Raw genomic sequence first — 16,409 nt, 5'->3', positions numbered from 1 at the left:
TGCACACTTTTGCGGAGGTTGCCGAAGTTCTTCGTTCAGAAAGGTTTCAATACTTTCGTGACAATATCAACGCTAACAATTCTAATCAAAACGAGACTAATATCTGAATGCAATTCATCTCGTACTATGCCAGAAATGAGTAGCGAGATTTTTTTTTGTTGGTAAAACTTTGTGCATTACTTTTACAGCTGGATAACGTTCCCTACGGTGGTAAACGCCTTCTACAGCTCCACGACAAACGAAATGGGTAAGCAGATTGACGTCAGTTGTCAATACGTGCATATCTATTTAAAATATTCAGGAACGGGTACCCAGTACTCTGCAGGCCCATAAGATCTAAAGAGGCTGATGCGACGCCAAAAATATTCAGTTACACAATGGAGTAATAATGACTTATTCGACGTATAAGGCATGTTTTATAGTACCTAAACGCAACTTGCACAAGCACAGTGCGGAACGACCTTGAAAGCATAGCTTACTTCTGTTGCGATGATTAAAAGCCACGTATTCACCCTTTCATGAGCTGGTGATAGTCATCTCAGCAGAACAATATCGATTAGGATCATCACTTGTTTGGACAATTGATTTTGCGATTATACGTTATTCGGCTGATCGATTGCGTTCTGCCTGATTGTAGTAACACAGTGGGTTTTCTTTCAGTGTTTCCAGCCGGAATACTCAGAGACTCCTTTTACCAGCACGGACTACCCCCGTACGTACATCCTCTTTGTCCCTACAGCCTGCTTTACAGTGTACAGTGCAGCCTAGGGCTGTAGCCACGCCAATCAGTCTCTTGTCTTTTCCCGTACTCCTTCTGCCTCACTATATGTGTCATACAAGTGGCACCGTCACACGTGTGCCCCACCGCGGTGGCCTAGTGGCTAAGGTACTCGGCTGCTAATCCGCAGGTCGCGGGATCGAATCCCGGCTGCTGCATCTCCGATGGAGGCGAAAATGTTGTAGGCCCGTGTGCTCAGATTTCGGGTGCACGTTAAAGAGCCCCAGGTGGTCGAAATTTTTGGAGCCCTCCACTGCGGCGCTTCTCATAGTCCTATGGTGGTTTTGCGACGTTAAACCCCACATATCGATCAATCACAATCATACGTGTCAGTGGATTCCCGTTTTTTTTTTCTCTATTCGTTTGCAGATACTCAAGTCCTTAGTCAGGCCAAAGCAGGAGTGGCAACATCATTATACATAAACAATATCAACAGTAATTAAAACTGTCGGCGACATAATCGAGCGCAGTTTTTTTTTTAGAATGAGACAAATCCAAACCGAAACTAGCTCAAATAAGGCTCTGTTGGCATGTACATACTCTCAACTTTCCTTTGAAACAGTAATGAGAAATAATTATTAGTAAATGATTAAAACATACTGTTTTAAATGGAAGATGAGCGTATGTATGTGCCAATATCGCATTATCTGATCTATAGTCTCGGTTTTGGATATGGCCCATTTCGAGAGAAAAATAAAAAGCTCCACATAGGTGATAAATATGATTACAATCAACAACAAGGAAAAGCGATTTGCAGTTTTGAGCATACAGTATTATAACAGTGATAAAACATGCGCAAACTACAATTTAATACACAAGATAAATTACATGCAATGCATCAAATGAATATCAAACGCAAGAAGCAACTGCCTTAATTGCTACACAGTATAAACGAAATTTTACGTGTCAAACAAAAGTTTGCTTAAAAGGTGAACGCATGACTCTATTGTAGTATAGTTCCCTACTACTTCCGGTAATTTATTGCATAGCGATATTGCATGTGGGAAAAAAAAGAATGTTGAGGTATGTTAAAGGGGTTTTGCCACCAAATTTGTGGCTTGCACGTTCCTTGCTGCAAGCGTTTATTAAAGCTTCCAGGAAGCATGACACACGCACCAAGATTAATTTATTATCGCAGAAATAAATTATCGCCTTTTTCATGTGGTTCATCTTCGGTTTCGGTTTCTGGGCGCCCAATCGGGCTGTGACATGGCAGTGTTGGTAGGTTTCACCACCCAAGCCTGGTATAAGCACGTGCCGAGTGTAGTATGCTCTCGCTCACACGTGCCAAGCAAGTATGCCAGCAAAACAAACGCGCCGAGAAGTGCCTTGGTTAACTGGATCGTCCGCGAGGGATGTTGCGACCGACGCTTTGCCGATAGATGTTAAGCAAGGGTACGGACGTCCCTCACGTCACTACAGGTCTGGTGTGACCTCACTACAACGTTCGTTGCCCTTTATATTGCCACGTTCCATTTCCCAAGTTTTCATTATCGTCCCACAACACCACACGATTCTCAGCGCAAACTGCACCTGCAGTTTTCGAGAAAGTTCTGGACTTTAGTAGATCATTTCGATAAGATCACGCCCACTGTGTGAACGGTACAGATTGTTCTGGAACCTACGCCACCGCCAGCGATAACGCTAGAACATTCGACGGCAAGAGTATAAATGCCGACGCGCTTCGCCGCTTGTCAGTTGTTGAACGAAGGCCGACGCTCCGTTCACCGCTATCAGTCCGAGACTGCTATCTGTGCGAGACTGCTGCTGTAATCGGACTTTCCGTTTACTGGGCACATGTTCGCCCAAATAAACAGTTAAATCCCAACACGAAGTCTCCTGTCTTCGGCCACGTCACGAACCCGTGACAATATAGAGCTATGTCACTGCAGGCGCGTTAACGATGGAACTCGACCGGGAGAATGAGCGTTTAGGTACAATTTGGATGTGAATTAATACGCACTAGAAGCCTTTGCTGTGTCCTACCTTTCGTGCAGAGTGTCCTTGCATACTGAAGAAAGCCACAGCAGCCTTGGTAGGGCATCGAAATTTTAAGGGACCACCCCTTTAGGAAACATTAAACGGCTGCTTAACCGTTTTTCTTGGGTCTTGTACGAATGCTAAGGCCTTTCTTAGATGTAATTTTTTTTTTTGGCAGGTCTGTCAACTACGGTGCGATTGGCACAGTCATTGGACACGAAATGACACACGGATTTGACAACCAAGGTGGGTGCTATGAGTGTAGACATTACATTGCTACTACAGCTGTCACCGCGACCAGTTCATGCCGGGTAAGTACGTCCTCCACGCTTATGGGATGTGACATTCTTACTGCGTGAATGCGAAACAAAATGCTGATGTTCTTCTCCACTGCAATTCACGGGACAAGAAGTACTGACAGTACTTGTCGCTGCAGCGCAATGTCCTGCCAGTCTTTCCGATTGTGATTCCCACCCCACATATTCATGCGTGATCGAATTCGCAGATATGTGTGATGCATCAGACATCTCGGCCCTGTTTATACCCATTTGAAACATTGATTAGTTTTTGTATAGTATGCACGTCTTTAGCTATCATTTGCAAAGGCTGCATACGCGCAATTTAATCGAGAAATGGCGAGGAAACTGGTGCTTCAAATGCATGAGCAATTCGATGAACGATTGTGAAGAAGCCACCTGAGCCAATGCAAATACGAACTACCATCACGACACTGCGAAAGTAGACTGAGTAGGCGACGCGCCACTCGCTATTCTATCTCGTTGATTTGCTCAACATCAATAATGCGTGTTTATCCTTATTCTACCTCCCTAAACGCTACACAAGATAGCATGGCTGTCGATAACAGAGTGACAACGATGACATGATAACAAAGACGTGTTTGTGTGGGAGGTACTCTCTCGCCTACGTGACCTGCTCGATTCTTGTGCCATTGTTTATGCTATATTAGGTGCTACTTTTCATTGCGCTAATGGTTTATGGTAGCAGGCAGTCTAAGAATAAAAATATGCAATATACACTTCCCTTAGAAGATATATACGGAAAGCGAAGCTTCAGAGAAAGGAAGAAACATGGATGTAGTAAACTGACTTGTGCGTAGAAATATCTATGAATCAATAATAAATAAAGTGCAATGATTGAAGGTGTGCAGGAACCTGAAGCAACCACAAATAAGAAAAAAAACGAGCGAGAACAATGTGTGGGTCCTGGTAAATGTAGGAATTAGCTTAACGTCAGGTTGTTTGAGAGTGTGAAATAGAAACATTAGTGGGGTGGGCTGAGCCCAGCCTCGTCGAGTGTATTCATTGACTATGGTACAACGACGAAACTAATGCATGATTATTGTGACGCCATTCCTGTGACTGTGTAAAGCAAGTTCGCCTATCCTGCGCGGTTCTGAAGCATACAACACTGGCCACTTTTCAAACATCGTACTCTAACCGATTCTATGCTTGCAAAGACAGTTCAATCTGGGAAAGGTCGACGCATTCGTTGTCCTGCGTTGACGGTTTACCACCCTCACCTTCCATGCGTTCCCGCCTACGTTCGCACAAGCTGCTCAGTGTGTTGCAAAAGGTTACAGTTCGTTTTGCCTGGACACGTATGTATGTATCACGTGCTGTTAGATGAGCAGCGCTATGGTCTTTGTAAAACCAAACAACCTGACGATCAGTTTCGCGTAGATATTACACAGTGATTTTTTTTTCTTTTTTGGCTCTGATCAGGCATACACAAACTCGCACCATCGTGCGGGTATATATAGATGCCGCGTTATACGAGTCGGCTTACTAGTGCCTCAGCTGCCTTTTTTGAAATCGCCGTAGCTACGGTGTTAGATAGACTTCTTGTTGTGTACTGTATATCTTGGGCATGCGTGACCGCACGAGATATAGTTTTCTTTTTATTGAACCTTTTTTTATTAGGGATCCAGAATCTGGTTGAGAAATCGCCGTCCAAACTGTGCAAAGCTAGCATTGAAGAAATACATTGACTTACTGTGCTGATGTTAAAAATGTACTTTTACAGGAAAGAAGTTCGATGAGGATGGGCGGCTGAGAAACTGGTGGAGCAATTCGACACAAAAGAAGTTTGATGCCAAGTCAAAGTGCTTCATAGACCAATACAGCGCCGTGTTTAGTGAACTGGCCAACAGAACGGTGAGCTATAGCCAAAAGCCATTACTCAGAATGCTCAAGTTTTTGTACTAAACCTGACGAACATTCGAACATGCTTAATTACCAGAGCGTTGTGTTCGTTATAGGCTTGCACAGAGTACCCTTTTGGTGGGAGGTGGGGTCGAAGGCTCGTCACAGCACACCCCACCCAATTATGTCAGCGTAAGGGGCCGTCTATGCGCCCCCCCTCCCCCTCTTTATTGCGTCACTGTGTGGGGCTGAATTTGCGCCACCTACCTCTCTTTAAGTTTACTGACATGCTTTGGCCGCAAATAACACACACACAAATTAAAGAAACACTCAACGACAAGCACAAGCCGCTTGTGCTTGTTGTCCAATGTTTCTTCACTTTGTGTGTGTGTTATTTGCGGCCAAAGCATGTTAGTAATCAAGCACCAACTAGGCCAACAATCAGTATTGTTACTCTCTTAAGTGACTAGGGTGTAAGCATCCTTGAAGAAAACAAATTATTTACCTACCCCCTTACACGACACGTTGTTAGGCATGTTGACGTGCCCATAAAGCCCACAATAAACACACAACCGATAAAATTTGCAAAGGTGTTTATATACCTTATAACGCTTGGCTGAAACCAAAAAAATTAAGCTTAAGCTGCTACTCGCAACTGCTTCGCATCAAGTCGATCCCCACATTGCATGGGATCTGCCAGATTTTTTTTTTCGACAAATAAATCTTAAATCTGCCCTTATGCTTTCCTTTCTAGTTGAACGGCGTCAATACGTTAGGAGAAAACATCGCCGACAACGGGGGACTCCGAATGGCATTCAGGGTGTGTATTTTTTTACACTGTAGTCTTCTGGCTTGCGGGGTTCCAGCAAACGTGTCACTCGGAAATATCACCATATAAACAAATATATATTTCTTGTATCAACGCGAATGTCGTCCTTGAGCTTCCTGAAAAAAGTTTGTCTACGCTGAAAAGCGAGGGGGTATGGTAAAATTCAATGCAGCTTCAATATCAGCACGAGACTCACTGAAAGGCATGACTAAAAGTGCAGTAGTATTGAAGCTCCTACGAACGGGAAGTCATAACACTCAGTTGTATTAGGTTGCTACAATTGTAAGAAAGAGAATCAGCAGAAGCCGGAGTATCAAAATGTTCAAAGGCGGCTGCATAAGATGCTGCAGCAGTCAACATTTTCATGAGTATTATGAGGGGTCTTCGCTGCCTCAAAGATCAATCAACTCACCAAAGCACTGGCTCTAGAAATACTTTTAACAATGATAGAATACTGTTCCAGAAAACTTATATTTTCCGTAGTAAAAAAGTAGAATACAAAACGGCTGTCGTCACCTTCAATGCTTCACTACATTCTAGTGCTCACTCTAATGCATTTACTAGGTTAAAAATGGCTAACATCTCCGCCATTCATGTGAAGCAGCTACCATTGAGAAGGGTAAATTATTTTTTGTTTATACTGCTCAATAAATCCAAGGCATATCTAAACAACGACAAAAAAGTGTCATTTATTTAATTAAACTAAAGGAACCGAAACCGTTAAAACTCGTTAATCGGTGACAACAAATCACATCAAGTGAAGGGACCTGCAAAATTGCTATAAAATATGATTAATTTCGTCTGCAAAAACACAACGGTGATTGCACCTCTAGAAGTGCTATTGACTTTCGTTCTTCGCTTAGTGAGCGTCTGAGCTGATGACCGTGCACAAAAGTGGTTATCAGAGTTTCGTGCTATTGCATGCCTTTATTTTTCAGACACTTAACGAACAACTTAAAGCGTTCGAAACACCGGATGTTCGCCTTCCGGGACTCGAAAACTACACATCCAAGCATCTCTTCTTCCTCTCGACCGCTTACGTAAGTCTGCGTATTTCGTGTACTTCGTATGTAGGCCTCTCTGAATCAACTTTAACTCATAAGAATCTTCAAAAGGGAGACAACTTAGGATACAATACTAAGCGAGTGTGAATTCAGGATAGCACATAGCCTCTGCTTTATCGATTATTTTACTAAGCATGATGACGCCAGTTCCAAGCCCATCCTCTGCATTGTGGCTACATGCAAAAATAATCCGGAGCCCGAAAGAACCTTACTCGATCAAAGACGTAGAGCATACCAAGAAGAGAGTTTTTAATAAGAGAGAGGACGTGTGTAGAAGAAAACAGAACAATGCCCACTTATTTAAGACTGCTTCGCCATTCGTTTTATTTATAACAGCTTCGGGCGCACTTCAATTACGGAACTTTCAACTCGAGCTAATCTACCAACACTAAGAGAAAGAAACCGCTTATCTAGACTAAAATTTCCATATCAACTGGTAAAGGGGCATTACAAGACAGACATTTCTAAAGTTCTTTCATTTTCGTCCGGATATGCAACTCGACAAAGGCATGAGCACACAATAACACCCTATGCAACCCGTAACAACGGCTTTAAATATTCATTCTTTCCACGAACTAGAAACGACTGGAACAAACTAACCAACACCAAAGTTTTACAGTTATCCTTAACATTGTTATTGAGGCTAGAAGAAAACATTGTTTAAAATAGCATAACAATTAAGCTCTGTCCCCATAAACGTTCGAATGTTTTTTTTATATTTTGAGTTGCTTTGTGCGTACTTTTCTTTCTATGTGTTTTTATCTTCCTGTTTTGAAGATTTGTTCATCTGCAAATTGAGCATTCATGTAATTCATGTAACCCACTCTTCGAAAATCCCTAGTAGGGATTGCAGTATTCATAAATAAATAATAAATAAATAAATAAATAAATAAATAAATAAATAAATAAAGCTATTCCTGTGTCATCCACTTTACGGCATACATCGACGACATATTGCATGGTACCGACGAGTAAACCGTACAAGTAGATTTTAACGATCATTAAGCCAAATTTCGACGCTGCGAAAACGTAAATTGCATACACGTCGGGTATCCGTCTGAACAGCTTTTTTTTTGTCACACTAGAAGCATAAACGTGAAGTTTTCGAGTAGTACAACACACTTCTCACAATACAAGACGCAGAGCATACCAAGAAGTGAGTTTTTCAATAAGCGAGAGGACGTGTGTAGAAGAAAACCGAACAATGCCCACTTATTTAGGACTGCTTTTCCAATCGCATTCTCTGGTTCATCTGACGTTCTCCTCAACCTGACTTCCTTAGCCGATTTCAGAACCTGTTAACGTTCGTTTTCCGTAATGTGACGTCAAAACATTTCAACTCATATACAACTATACAATGGATGGTTACGTCGAGAGTACGCAAACTCGTTCGATTAAATGCGCAAGACTAAACTTAGGGAGAATAACCTGAAATGCTGTATAGCAACTCTCTAAGCAAAAAAAAAAAACATCCACGGAGTGAATGATGATTAGTGGGGCGACTCATCCGTCCGCCCTTTCGTCCGTACGTGCGTCTATCCGTCAATGCGTCCGTCCGGACACACGGACGGACTAAGGCACGGACGGATGGACACACAGACGGATGGACGGACATACATACAGACGGAGAGAAGCATGAACGGATAGACAGAAGCATAGACGGACAGATGGACAAACGAAAGCAAGAACGGACAGACAGATGGACGAAATAAAAGAACGGAGGGGCGAACGGCCGGACGGATGGACACACGGACGGACGCTTCGCCCCACTCATGATCATTCACTCCATGCCGTGAAAACCACTAACATTGTCTAGTTTTATCATTCCCCAATAACATATACACACAACGCCATCTATTAAGCACGGCAAACTAGAGTTGGCTACATACTAGTGCTACTACTATTACAGAGGAGAGAACAACACACGTCTTATGCAAACATATTTTGTCACGAAGAAAACTATCAATGTTATCAAAAGCAATGTCTCGTGACCCCTACTTTAAAAGAACCTTATGGTTTCGGATGTGGCCATGGCCACAACCACATTTACTAAACACATTTACTAAACACATGTTCTAAACACAAGAGCACAAGATTTCGTATCCGGTTACGCCTGTACTTCGTCGGAGATTCCCGTGGGACAGATTTCTGCTCTCCCACAGTTGAGTACGAAGTGCTATAAATCACTAAACGTTTTTTTTTAGGGACAAAGCTCCTTAGGCAGCGGGCCGTTTCCTCCTCTGTAGTCGTAGTAGTAGTAAGTATGTAGCCACCTTTATTTTATGAGTGGCTCAATAGATGGCGTTGCGCCGGATTGTGGACTATATGGTGTTAGTGAAGTAACAACTGATGGCGTTAGCGAAGTAACAACTGAGACGCTTATTCGCGTTCATATACACCTGTGAGAACGTTTCGTGCGTGAGAAACGCGGGGCACGTCAGGATCGGTTTGCCACTCTGCGCGTCGTCTTCCCATTTGTTGCTATCGCGTTCATTGCTTCGCCTTTGCGGCAAAGCTGAGACTTTTCTTACCGCGTTTTCCCGATTTCAAAAACTGGTTACGGATGGCGGGGGGGAAACTACGGCGCACGCAACCTGTGTTCTGATCTCAGAACAGCTTTCTCTGTGAAAGCCGCACATATGCGGCTTGGGGAAAATCTGACACCCTTTGGGTCCAGCATCGCTACAGATGGTAAAGCACACAACATTTGGTGCTGGCTGTACCTTCAGAACAAGTTCAGTATTTCTATATGTATAGGTAGCTGTAGTAAACTAAAAAAAAAAAGTGAAAATGCTATTGGCCGCGAGATCGAGCAGAGTCGCCGCCTGGCGGCAACTGGCCGAAACGGTGAAGTGTGGATTGCTCCTTGCGTCATCGGCTAGCCACGTCGTGTTTCTATGTGCGCGTACGTCAAGCTCGTCTCTCAAAGCGTGGTTTGTCCAGTCACGTATCACATCACATCATCACATTACTTTATTTCCTTAAAGACCCCACAGGGGGGGTGTTACATAAGGGGTGGGTTGTACAACAAAGATACAAAAGCCACAGGTTAACATCGCAGATGCATTGACACACTTTGAATAAAACGTGATGGACAGGTGATTGAAACAACACTGTGGGGAAGGTCATTCCATTCTTTGGCAGCGCGTCAGAGAAATGATGCAGAAAATAATGAGGTGCCAGATCGGGGTCGCAAGACTTGAAGTGGATGGCCAGTGCGGGGAGAAATGCGTGCGGCGGGAGCGATGTAAGGTGGTTGGTGGAGTGAGCTGTAATACAACTTGTGGTACAGTGATAACGTAGCAATTCTGCGGCGAAGGGAAAGACTTAATAGACCGGATTCATTTTTAAGTGATGAAACACTGACATCGTAAGAATAAGAAGAATGAATGAAGCGAGCGGCATGATTTTGAACTGCTTCGATAGCGTTGATCAGATAAACTTGGTAAGGGCTCCAGATGGGTGATGCGTATTCTAGTTTGGACCGGATTAGCGACTGATAGGCCACAAGACGAACGTGATACGGTGAGTGACGTAGGTGACGTTTTAGAAATCCTAATGATCGGTTGGCTGATGAAATCATGTTAGTGATATGCGTTCGCCAGGAAAGATCAGGGGTTAATGTAAGCGCGAGTGTAACTGTTTCTGCGTATGCCTGAAACGAGGTACGAAAGCACTCGGTCTTGCTTGCCTGCTAATGCATTGGAAAGAGATCGGCGAGTGCAACTCTCCAGAGTGCTGTTCGTTGTCGTAGTACCCTCCATTCACCAGAATAATTTCAGAGTGGGTGCCACTTTCTGTTTCAAGCACATTACAAAATGTTCTTGGCATCCTCCCAAACATGAGGACTACTAAATGCTGTATGAATGCAGCATTTTATGGCGACTCAGTTGTAAAAAAAAAAAATGAGGCTCTAAGCCATACACTTGCGCGCTGTTGGTAGGTGTACAACTACGGCACTGCAGTTTATCGATCATGCGAGGAGCCTTAGTTGTGTTCGTCTGGTCGTGGTACCACTTCACAGAAAGATTACTATTACCTAAGCTGTGAGACTTCGGTACTTACACTGTACTTACAATAGAGTTACCATGCGCAACCGTGTGCTTAAAATTAGGAACGCTTTAAAGAGTCCGGACGTTGAAAATTAATTCAGACGACATGCCTTACATGTAACGTTGTAAATTTCACTGAAGATTCCATTTTTTTTTACATTTTTTGAGCCTTTGTGTGGCATTGTTAGTGACCGACAGAAAGTAGTGGTAATTTTTTGTCTGAAAAAAAAAAAGCATGCTTGTCCCATTAACCAGGCCTTTGTTGTAGCACCGTAATGCACGTAATTCATCGATGGAAGCTATCTGCTGAACTCGTATATAAGTTTTTTTATATTTTTACTGGTGCGAGAACATATGCTTACCCGAGGTAAACACAGTGCAGCGCAAAGCGCTGTCAGCCACTAAGCTTTCCTGACTAGAGTTATCGACTGCCACACATTTCACGGTTAACAGAATTAGAGAAAAAAAAAAATCACATGCGTATAAGGTGCGAAAGATGGTACTACTGATCGAATAACACAGATGTGCGGGCTTTCTACGATCTTTCTTTCTTTTTTTTGTAGTATGCAGGTGACAAAGATGTAAATAAGTAGTTCAGTCGCGCTACAGCAGTGCGTAGCAGACGAACCACAAGCTAACCACGCACATACAACACAGCAAAGGCGTGATTTAGTGCGGAAGCGTGAAGAGTCACCCAGGGCGAGTATCACTATGGAAGACAGGGTGCGCTTTACTCGCGGGTAATGTTAACGTTGCATAGGCGTCGCGCACCGATTCAGTAGAGAAGAGCCTATAGATATTAGCAGTAAATTGTAGTCAACGCATTTCATCCGCCAATCGGCTCAGACCACACGCAAAGAAGATCCGCTGCGTGTGTTTGTATACGCGCCGCCGACCGCCTATCCACACTTTCGCGGGAACGGTGCTGCCACCTATAGCCCGATCTCACCGCGAATAGACGGCGAGTAAATAGCGTCGATAGCACAAACAAAACATTACAATTCGGACGGTGTCTCGGTAACTTATTGCGTGCGTACTTCCCTCCAAAATTTGATACAAAATATTTTGTTCAACTGTTCAAACATTAATCTTATTTATTATTCACCTCGCAGGTATGGTGTGGAAGCTCTCGTGCAGGCGCCTTGCGCCTGCAAATCGAATACGATCCCCACAGCCCACGCAGACAAAGGTGACTTTTTTTTTTTTTTTGCTGCTCATTCTTGCACTGGGTCAACGTTCGTTACCTCACAAAACATGAAAACTAATCTTCCCTGAATAAGCCTTCTTAGAGGTACATGTACAATTTCAAAATATGTTGCAGTTGGGTGTCGTGAAGGGACATTTGGGACACGATACTGCGAGTGAGCAGCGCAAAAAAAAAACAAAAAAAAACAGCGCTTGTGTGTTCTGCTTCTCCGCTTCAGTCAAGTTTTTCGCGCTGTTTTTTTTTTTTCAAAATATGGATGTCTATTTTACGTTTGCACTGACAACATGCCTTGAATCGCTTTACTGTTAAAGCATTCAAGCTATCACAGCGTGATTTCCCACCCATGGACTTTCACTTCGACTATCACCTACACAACGGTGTTGCGCGGTCTTTTGATGAGTTCGCCAGAGAAATTACAGTTCCAAAACTAAGCTAAGCGATTCAGATTATGGTGAAATTGAAAGCCTGCCAGGTTCTCATTCCAATAAACAGACCAAGAATAGGGTCTTGAGAAGTGCAGCATAAAACTCGAGAAAGATGCATGGACAAACAAGTAATGATACACACAACACAGGCGCTGTGTTTTATGAATCTTTCATTGTCCATGTTTCTGCCACAATGTGTTGCAATGCAATGTGTTGTGTGCACCATTGTTTATTGACTCATGTTTCTTAAATGCTGCGCGGCTGCTATTAAGATCATTTCTTACAACCAGCTAGCCCGCCATTGTCACTTAGTCAAGGGTAAACCAAGGAACGAGAAAATTCTGGAATTGGGGTAATGATAGAAATTCATAAATAATTTATCCCTACAAATATTTGGAAGCGAGAAGAATATGAAGTTATGAGAACAATAATGTAATACTACTGCTACTACTAATAATAATAATAATATAATAATAACAATAATAATACGTCATTAGGTCTAACGTCCACATATCGAAGTTATGAGGCAGCGTCTCTGATCAAACAAACAGAACTCTTATCATCGGAACGAGGAACGCCAGGTCAACGAAGCGATTAAGGTTGTACTGACTGCCTTAAACCACATTGTAGGTACGGTGGCTATAGAAACAAATGGCTGCTTGCTGGTGCATCCTTTTATTGCGTCCTCGTTGTAAACTCTGTGGGGTGTTCCATTTCTTGTGTAGCTTCGATTTCACAATGCACTTTTTCAGCTAACGTACAGTAGTCCCCGGTCACATATCTGACTGTCCAGTTGCGCGAGCATCTCATTCTCGGGGCAGTGTACGTTCTGCAGCGTCCGCACCAATACTGCACACGGAGGAAGGAAAGGTAAGGAGAGGGCTTGCCCAGCCGGCGCAGGGCGTAAAAAATGTGGCGGAAATGACATCAAGGCGGCCATATTCACTAGGCACAATGGTGGCGTTGCTATAGTTACGTGTTGTGCAGTGGAGCTGGTCTAGCAGTGAGCGGCCGCAGCTGGCGGCGGAATGTGTGCCTCCCCAGGTCTCGTGCTGAGCCGTGGCGGAAAATATCTGTGCTCTGCGCCGCGATATTGGTTACGCAGTGTTCTCCTGGCTGTTACATTACTCTTAGCAACGTTTACAAATCACTTTGTCCATCACAGGGTTTCAACAGTGCGTAGAACAAGTGCATATCCATGTGTCGTGTGGCGGATGACGCGGATGAAGCTTAGTGTTCAGCGAAATTGCGTTGGGCACCATGACGAAGCTGAATGACGACGAACGCCTTGCAGGTCAGTGACGGTTGAGCAGTGCTCCTGCTTGTGACAACGGACGACGCTGTTGAGCCCAGGAAGACGCCGTGAGGACCATGTGCACATACGTAGTTTCGTGTTGTGTATGTACAGTAACAACCTGCATGTGCGTAGTAAAACACCTTTTCTGTTCCGCTTGGTACACTCTCCACCAGCATTGCATGCAATCTCAACGTAACAGCAACCACGTTCAACTGTCACTAGCACCGTGCTCAAAGTCACCACGGTCGCAGAATGCTGACGCCGGTGATTTTCACGCGGAACACGGACACAGTGTCAGAACGCTGCGTCGGCCGCGTGGCGGAATGCAACCGTAGAAGGCGCACGAGCGATCGTGTTGTCTGTACAGTTGCTGAATTAATGACGTGAAAGCACTCGCCGTTGTCAGTGCATCTAGCGCGCGTTCTCTCGTAGTCGCTTCGTTGTCGGCGAGCTGTTACTCCCTGTTATTACTCGGACGAAGCGATTTCGCCTAAGGTGTCCCAGTTCCATTAGTTTCGGATCGTCACGACACACGCGCTGCGCAGCCCACGTGCTTTCCGAGTCGGATAGGGAGTCGCGCCTTCTGCTTCGCATTCATATGTAAACAAGAGAGGAGCATTTGCCTAGTCAATATGGCCGACTTCCGGCTTCATCACGGCTTCACAACGAGTGACGTCAGGGCCTCTCCTTACCTTTCCTTCCTCCGTGAATACTGCACAACCGCCACTCAGCCCCATTATCCTCTCCTGAGAGAAGGAGAGGTGTGTGCTCTCCTTCTCTTTTCCCCTCTCCACGACAAGCGGGGCGCAGCAAATTATTGCATGTAACTATCTCTCACTCTCTTTCTAAGGGTATACGCCCATAGGCGGCGCAAGTGTCGCGGCGCAGTATAAAGTGTGCGTGTTCTTTGTTCTCCCGCGATTCTCTCTCTCTCTCTCTGCACCGTTGCGTGAAACGCCGTGAACGTGACGTCAGCGCTAGACGAAGCGGTAGCGCCACCGCCGCAGAGCAGAGGAAGGCTCGGGAAGCCGAACGTAAACGTCAGCGTCCGCAAGCGGGCCGCCAACTTCGGGCCAGGGAAGGCGAACGTAAACGTCAACCTCAGCAGGAAACCTCTACTGAAGCAACATGCATGGGCACGGCACGCCCAAGTGGAACGTCGGCGTTATAGAGGTGACAACGAAGTCGAAGCGCAACGGTAGCGTCGAGTGGCAATTCCCCGATCCCGGAGCGACAAGAACATGCGAGTCTGCGACCAGAGTCACCGTCAACCGACGCCTCCGCATCCCGCTATAATAGCCCGTAAGGGTAGATGATGTCTATCTTTAATAGTTACAGGCAGTAACATTGTTCACACATTAAGAAAGGACTCTCAAACGCATGACCGACATGATCAAATTTCTGCACTACTGAAAAAAAAAGTCTGCCCGATTGTGCTCAAACAAACCTAATTGTGTGCATTAAACTACAGCGAAGATGTACTGCAATGTTTTTTTTTTGTTACAATGACATTCGTATCACCTCTCCCTCCGTGTTGCTTTCCTCCTCCTCTTTCGTATTGTTTCCCTTTTTTTTTACAGAATAAACGTCTCTCTAAGGAACATGAAATCGTTCACTACGATATTCCGTTGCAACGAAACCAAGAAAATGACATTCAAGCCGAAAAGCAACCAGACTTGCGTGCTGTGGTGACTTAGCTGAAATAAAGATTTTTTTTTCAAATCTATGGTTTCGTAATATCTGCCGTGCTTGCGATGTACCAAGACGTCAGGGTGGCTGACAAGTGTTGAAAAGGTTCACGTGTATTCGGATGTGGCCTCTGTGGTCGTCTCCGAAGGCTCCCTGTTGGAGCTGATCACGGAGGCCACAATTCGGAGCGCCAAGGTGAAGGGGTCATATAGAGCGGCGGATGCGGTGGCGTCCAAAATTACGAGATATGCTAAGTGTACGCGGTAGGGATCGAGTCTTGAGCCACGACGCACGATTGATTGATTGATTGATTGATTGATTGATATGTGGTTGATATGGTGGTTGATTGATTGATATGTGATTGATATAGACTTCTACTTTACGCATGGGACACCATTTATTATACCATGCGAAGTGCAGGTGCGAGAATTGCGGATTCGGTGTCGTAATCTTTGATGAGTCCTCAAGAAGGTAATGTTTAGTGAACATTGCTGCTGTTACATAAGCTGGAAGAGGCGTGATTAGAACAATTGGACTATCAACGGATGCTCGGGCGAGTGAGTCAGCCATGTCATTTGTAAGTACACCATGATGACCTGGCACCCATATCAATCGCACTAGACAAATGTTTGCTGGGATCAATCATGCTTGTCTAAATCTTCGTCGTTTGTTTTTCTTTAATTCCTTCTCTCCTTTTCTTCACCTCCCCTATCTACATTTCCTCTATCTGTTCCCGTGGGGGCACCGCTTTCGGCCGCTGGCGTTCCAGGATGCTAAGCACGTGCTGGACCACGTCTCTTTGATTGCCTGGCTCTCAGCTGATAATTTTGCTGCTTATGGCAGTTGGCATTGCTTCTTGGTTACCCGGCGGTGGTGCACAGTCCCAGAGGAGGTGTCTCTGGGTGGCTCGCGCCTTCTTGCAGTGT

General features: G+C 44.6%; 1 protein-coding gene across 3 annotated transcripts in view; it reads left to right on the top strand.

Annotated features, from left to right (window-relative positions):
* The window catches only part of LOC119180715 (neprilysin-1-like), a 38,548-nt gene extending 23,028 nt beyond the window's left edge, over nt 1-15,520 (top strand). Inside the window, exons 13-20 of one of the 3 annotated variants that reach the window (XM_075875234.1) lie at nt 189-247; nt 661-712; nt 2,937-3,004; nt 4,802-4,932; nt 5,675-5,740; nt 6,688-6,789; nt 11,978-12,054; nt 15,375-15,520. In XM_075875234.1, coding sequence (XP_075731349.1) covers nt 189-247; nt 661-712; nt 2,937-3,004; nt 4,802-4,932; nt 5,675-5,740; nt 6,688-6,789; nt 11,978-12,054; nt 15,375-15,486 — 667 coding nt within the window. In that variant the 3' untranslated portion in view covers nt 15,487-15,520. Of the gene's footprint in view, nt 1-188; nt 248-660; nt 713-2,936; nt 3,070-4,801; nt 4,933-5,674; nt 5,741-6,687; nt 6,790-11,977; nt 12,055-15,374 lie in introns of those variants that run through there. The other 2 variants (XM_075875235.1, XR_012886480.1) reach the window with 2 other exon arrangements.
* The last annotated feature ends 889 nt before the right edge of the window (nt 15,521-16,409 follow it).

The sequence above is a fragment of the Rhipicephalus microplus genome, chromosome 10, assembly GCF_043290135.1.
Source record: "Rhipicephalus microplus isolate Deutch F79 chromosome 10, USDA_Rmic, whole genome shotgun sequence".
In the NCBI taxonomy this organism is placed as follows: Eukaryota; Metazoa; Arthropoda; class Arachnida; order Ixodida; family Ixodidae; genus Rhipicephalus; species Rhipicephalus microplus.
This window is presented reverse-complemented; position numbering and strand designations above follow the sequence as displayed.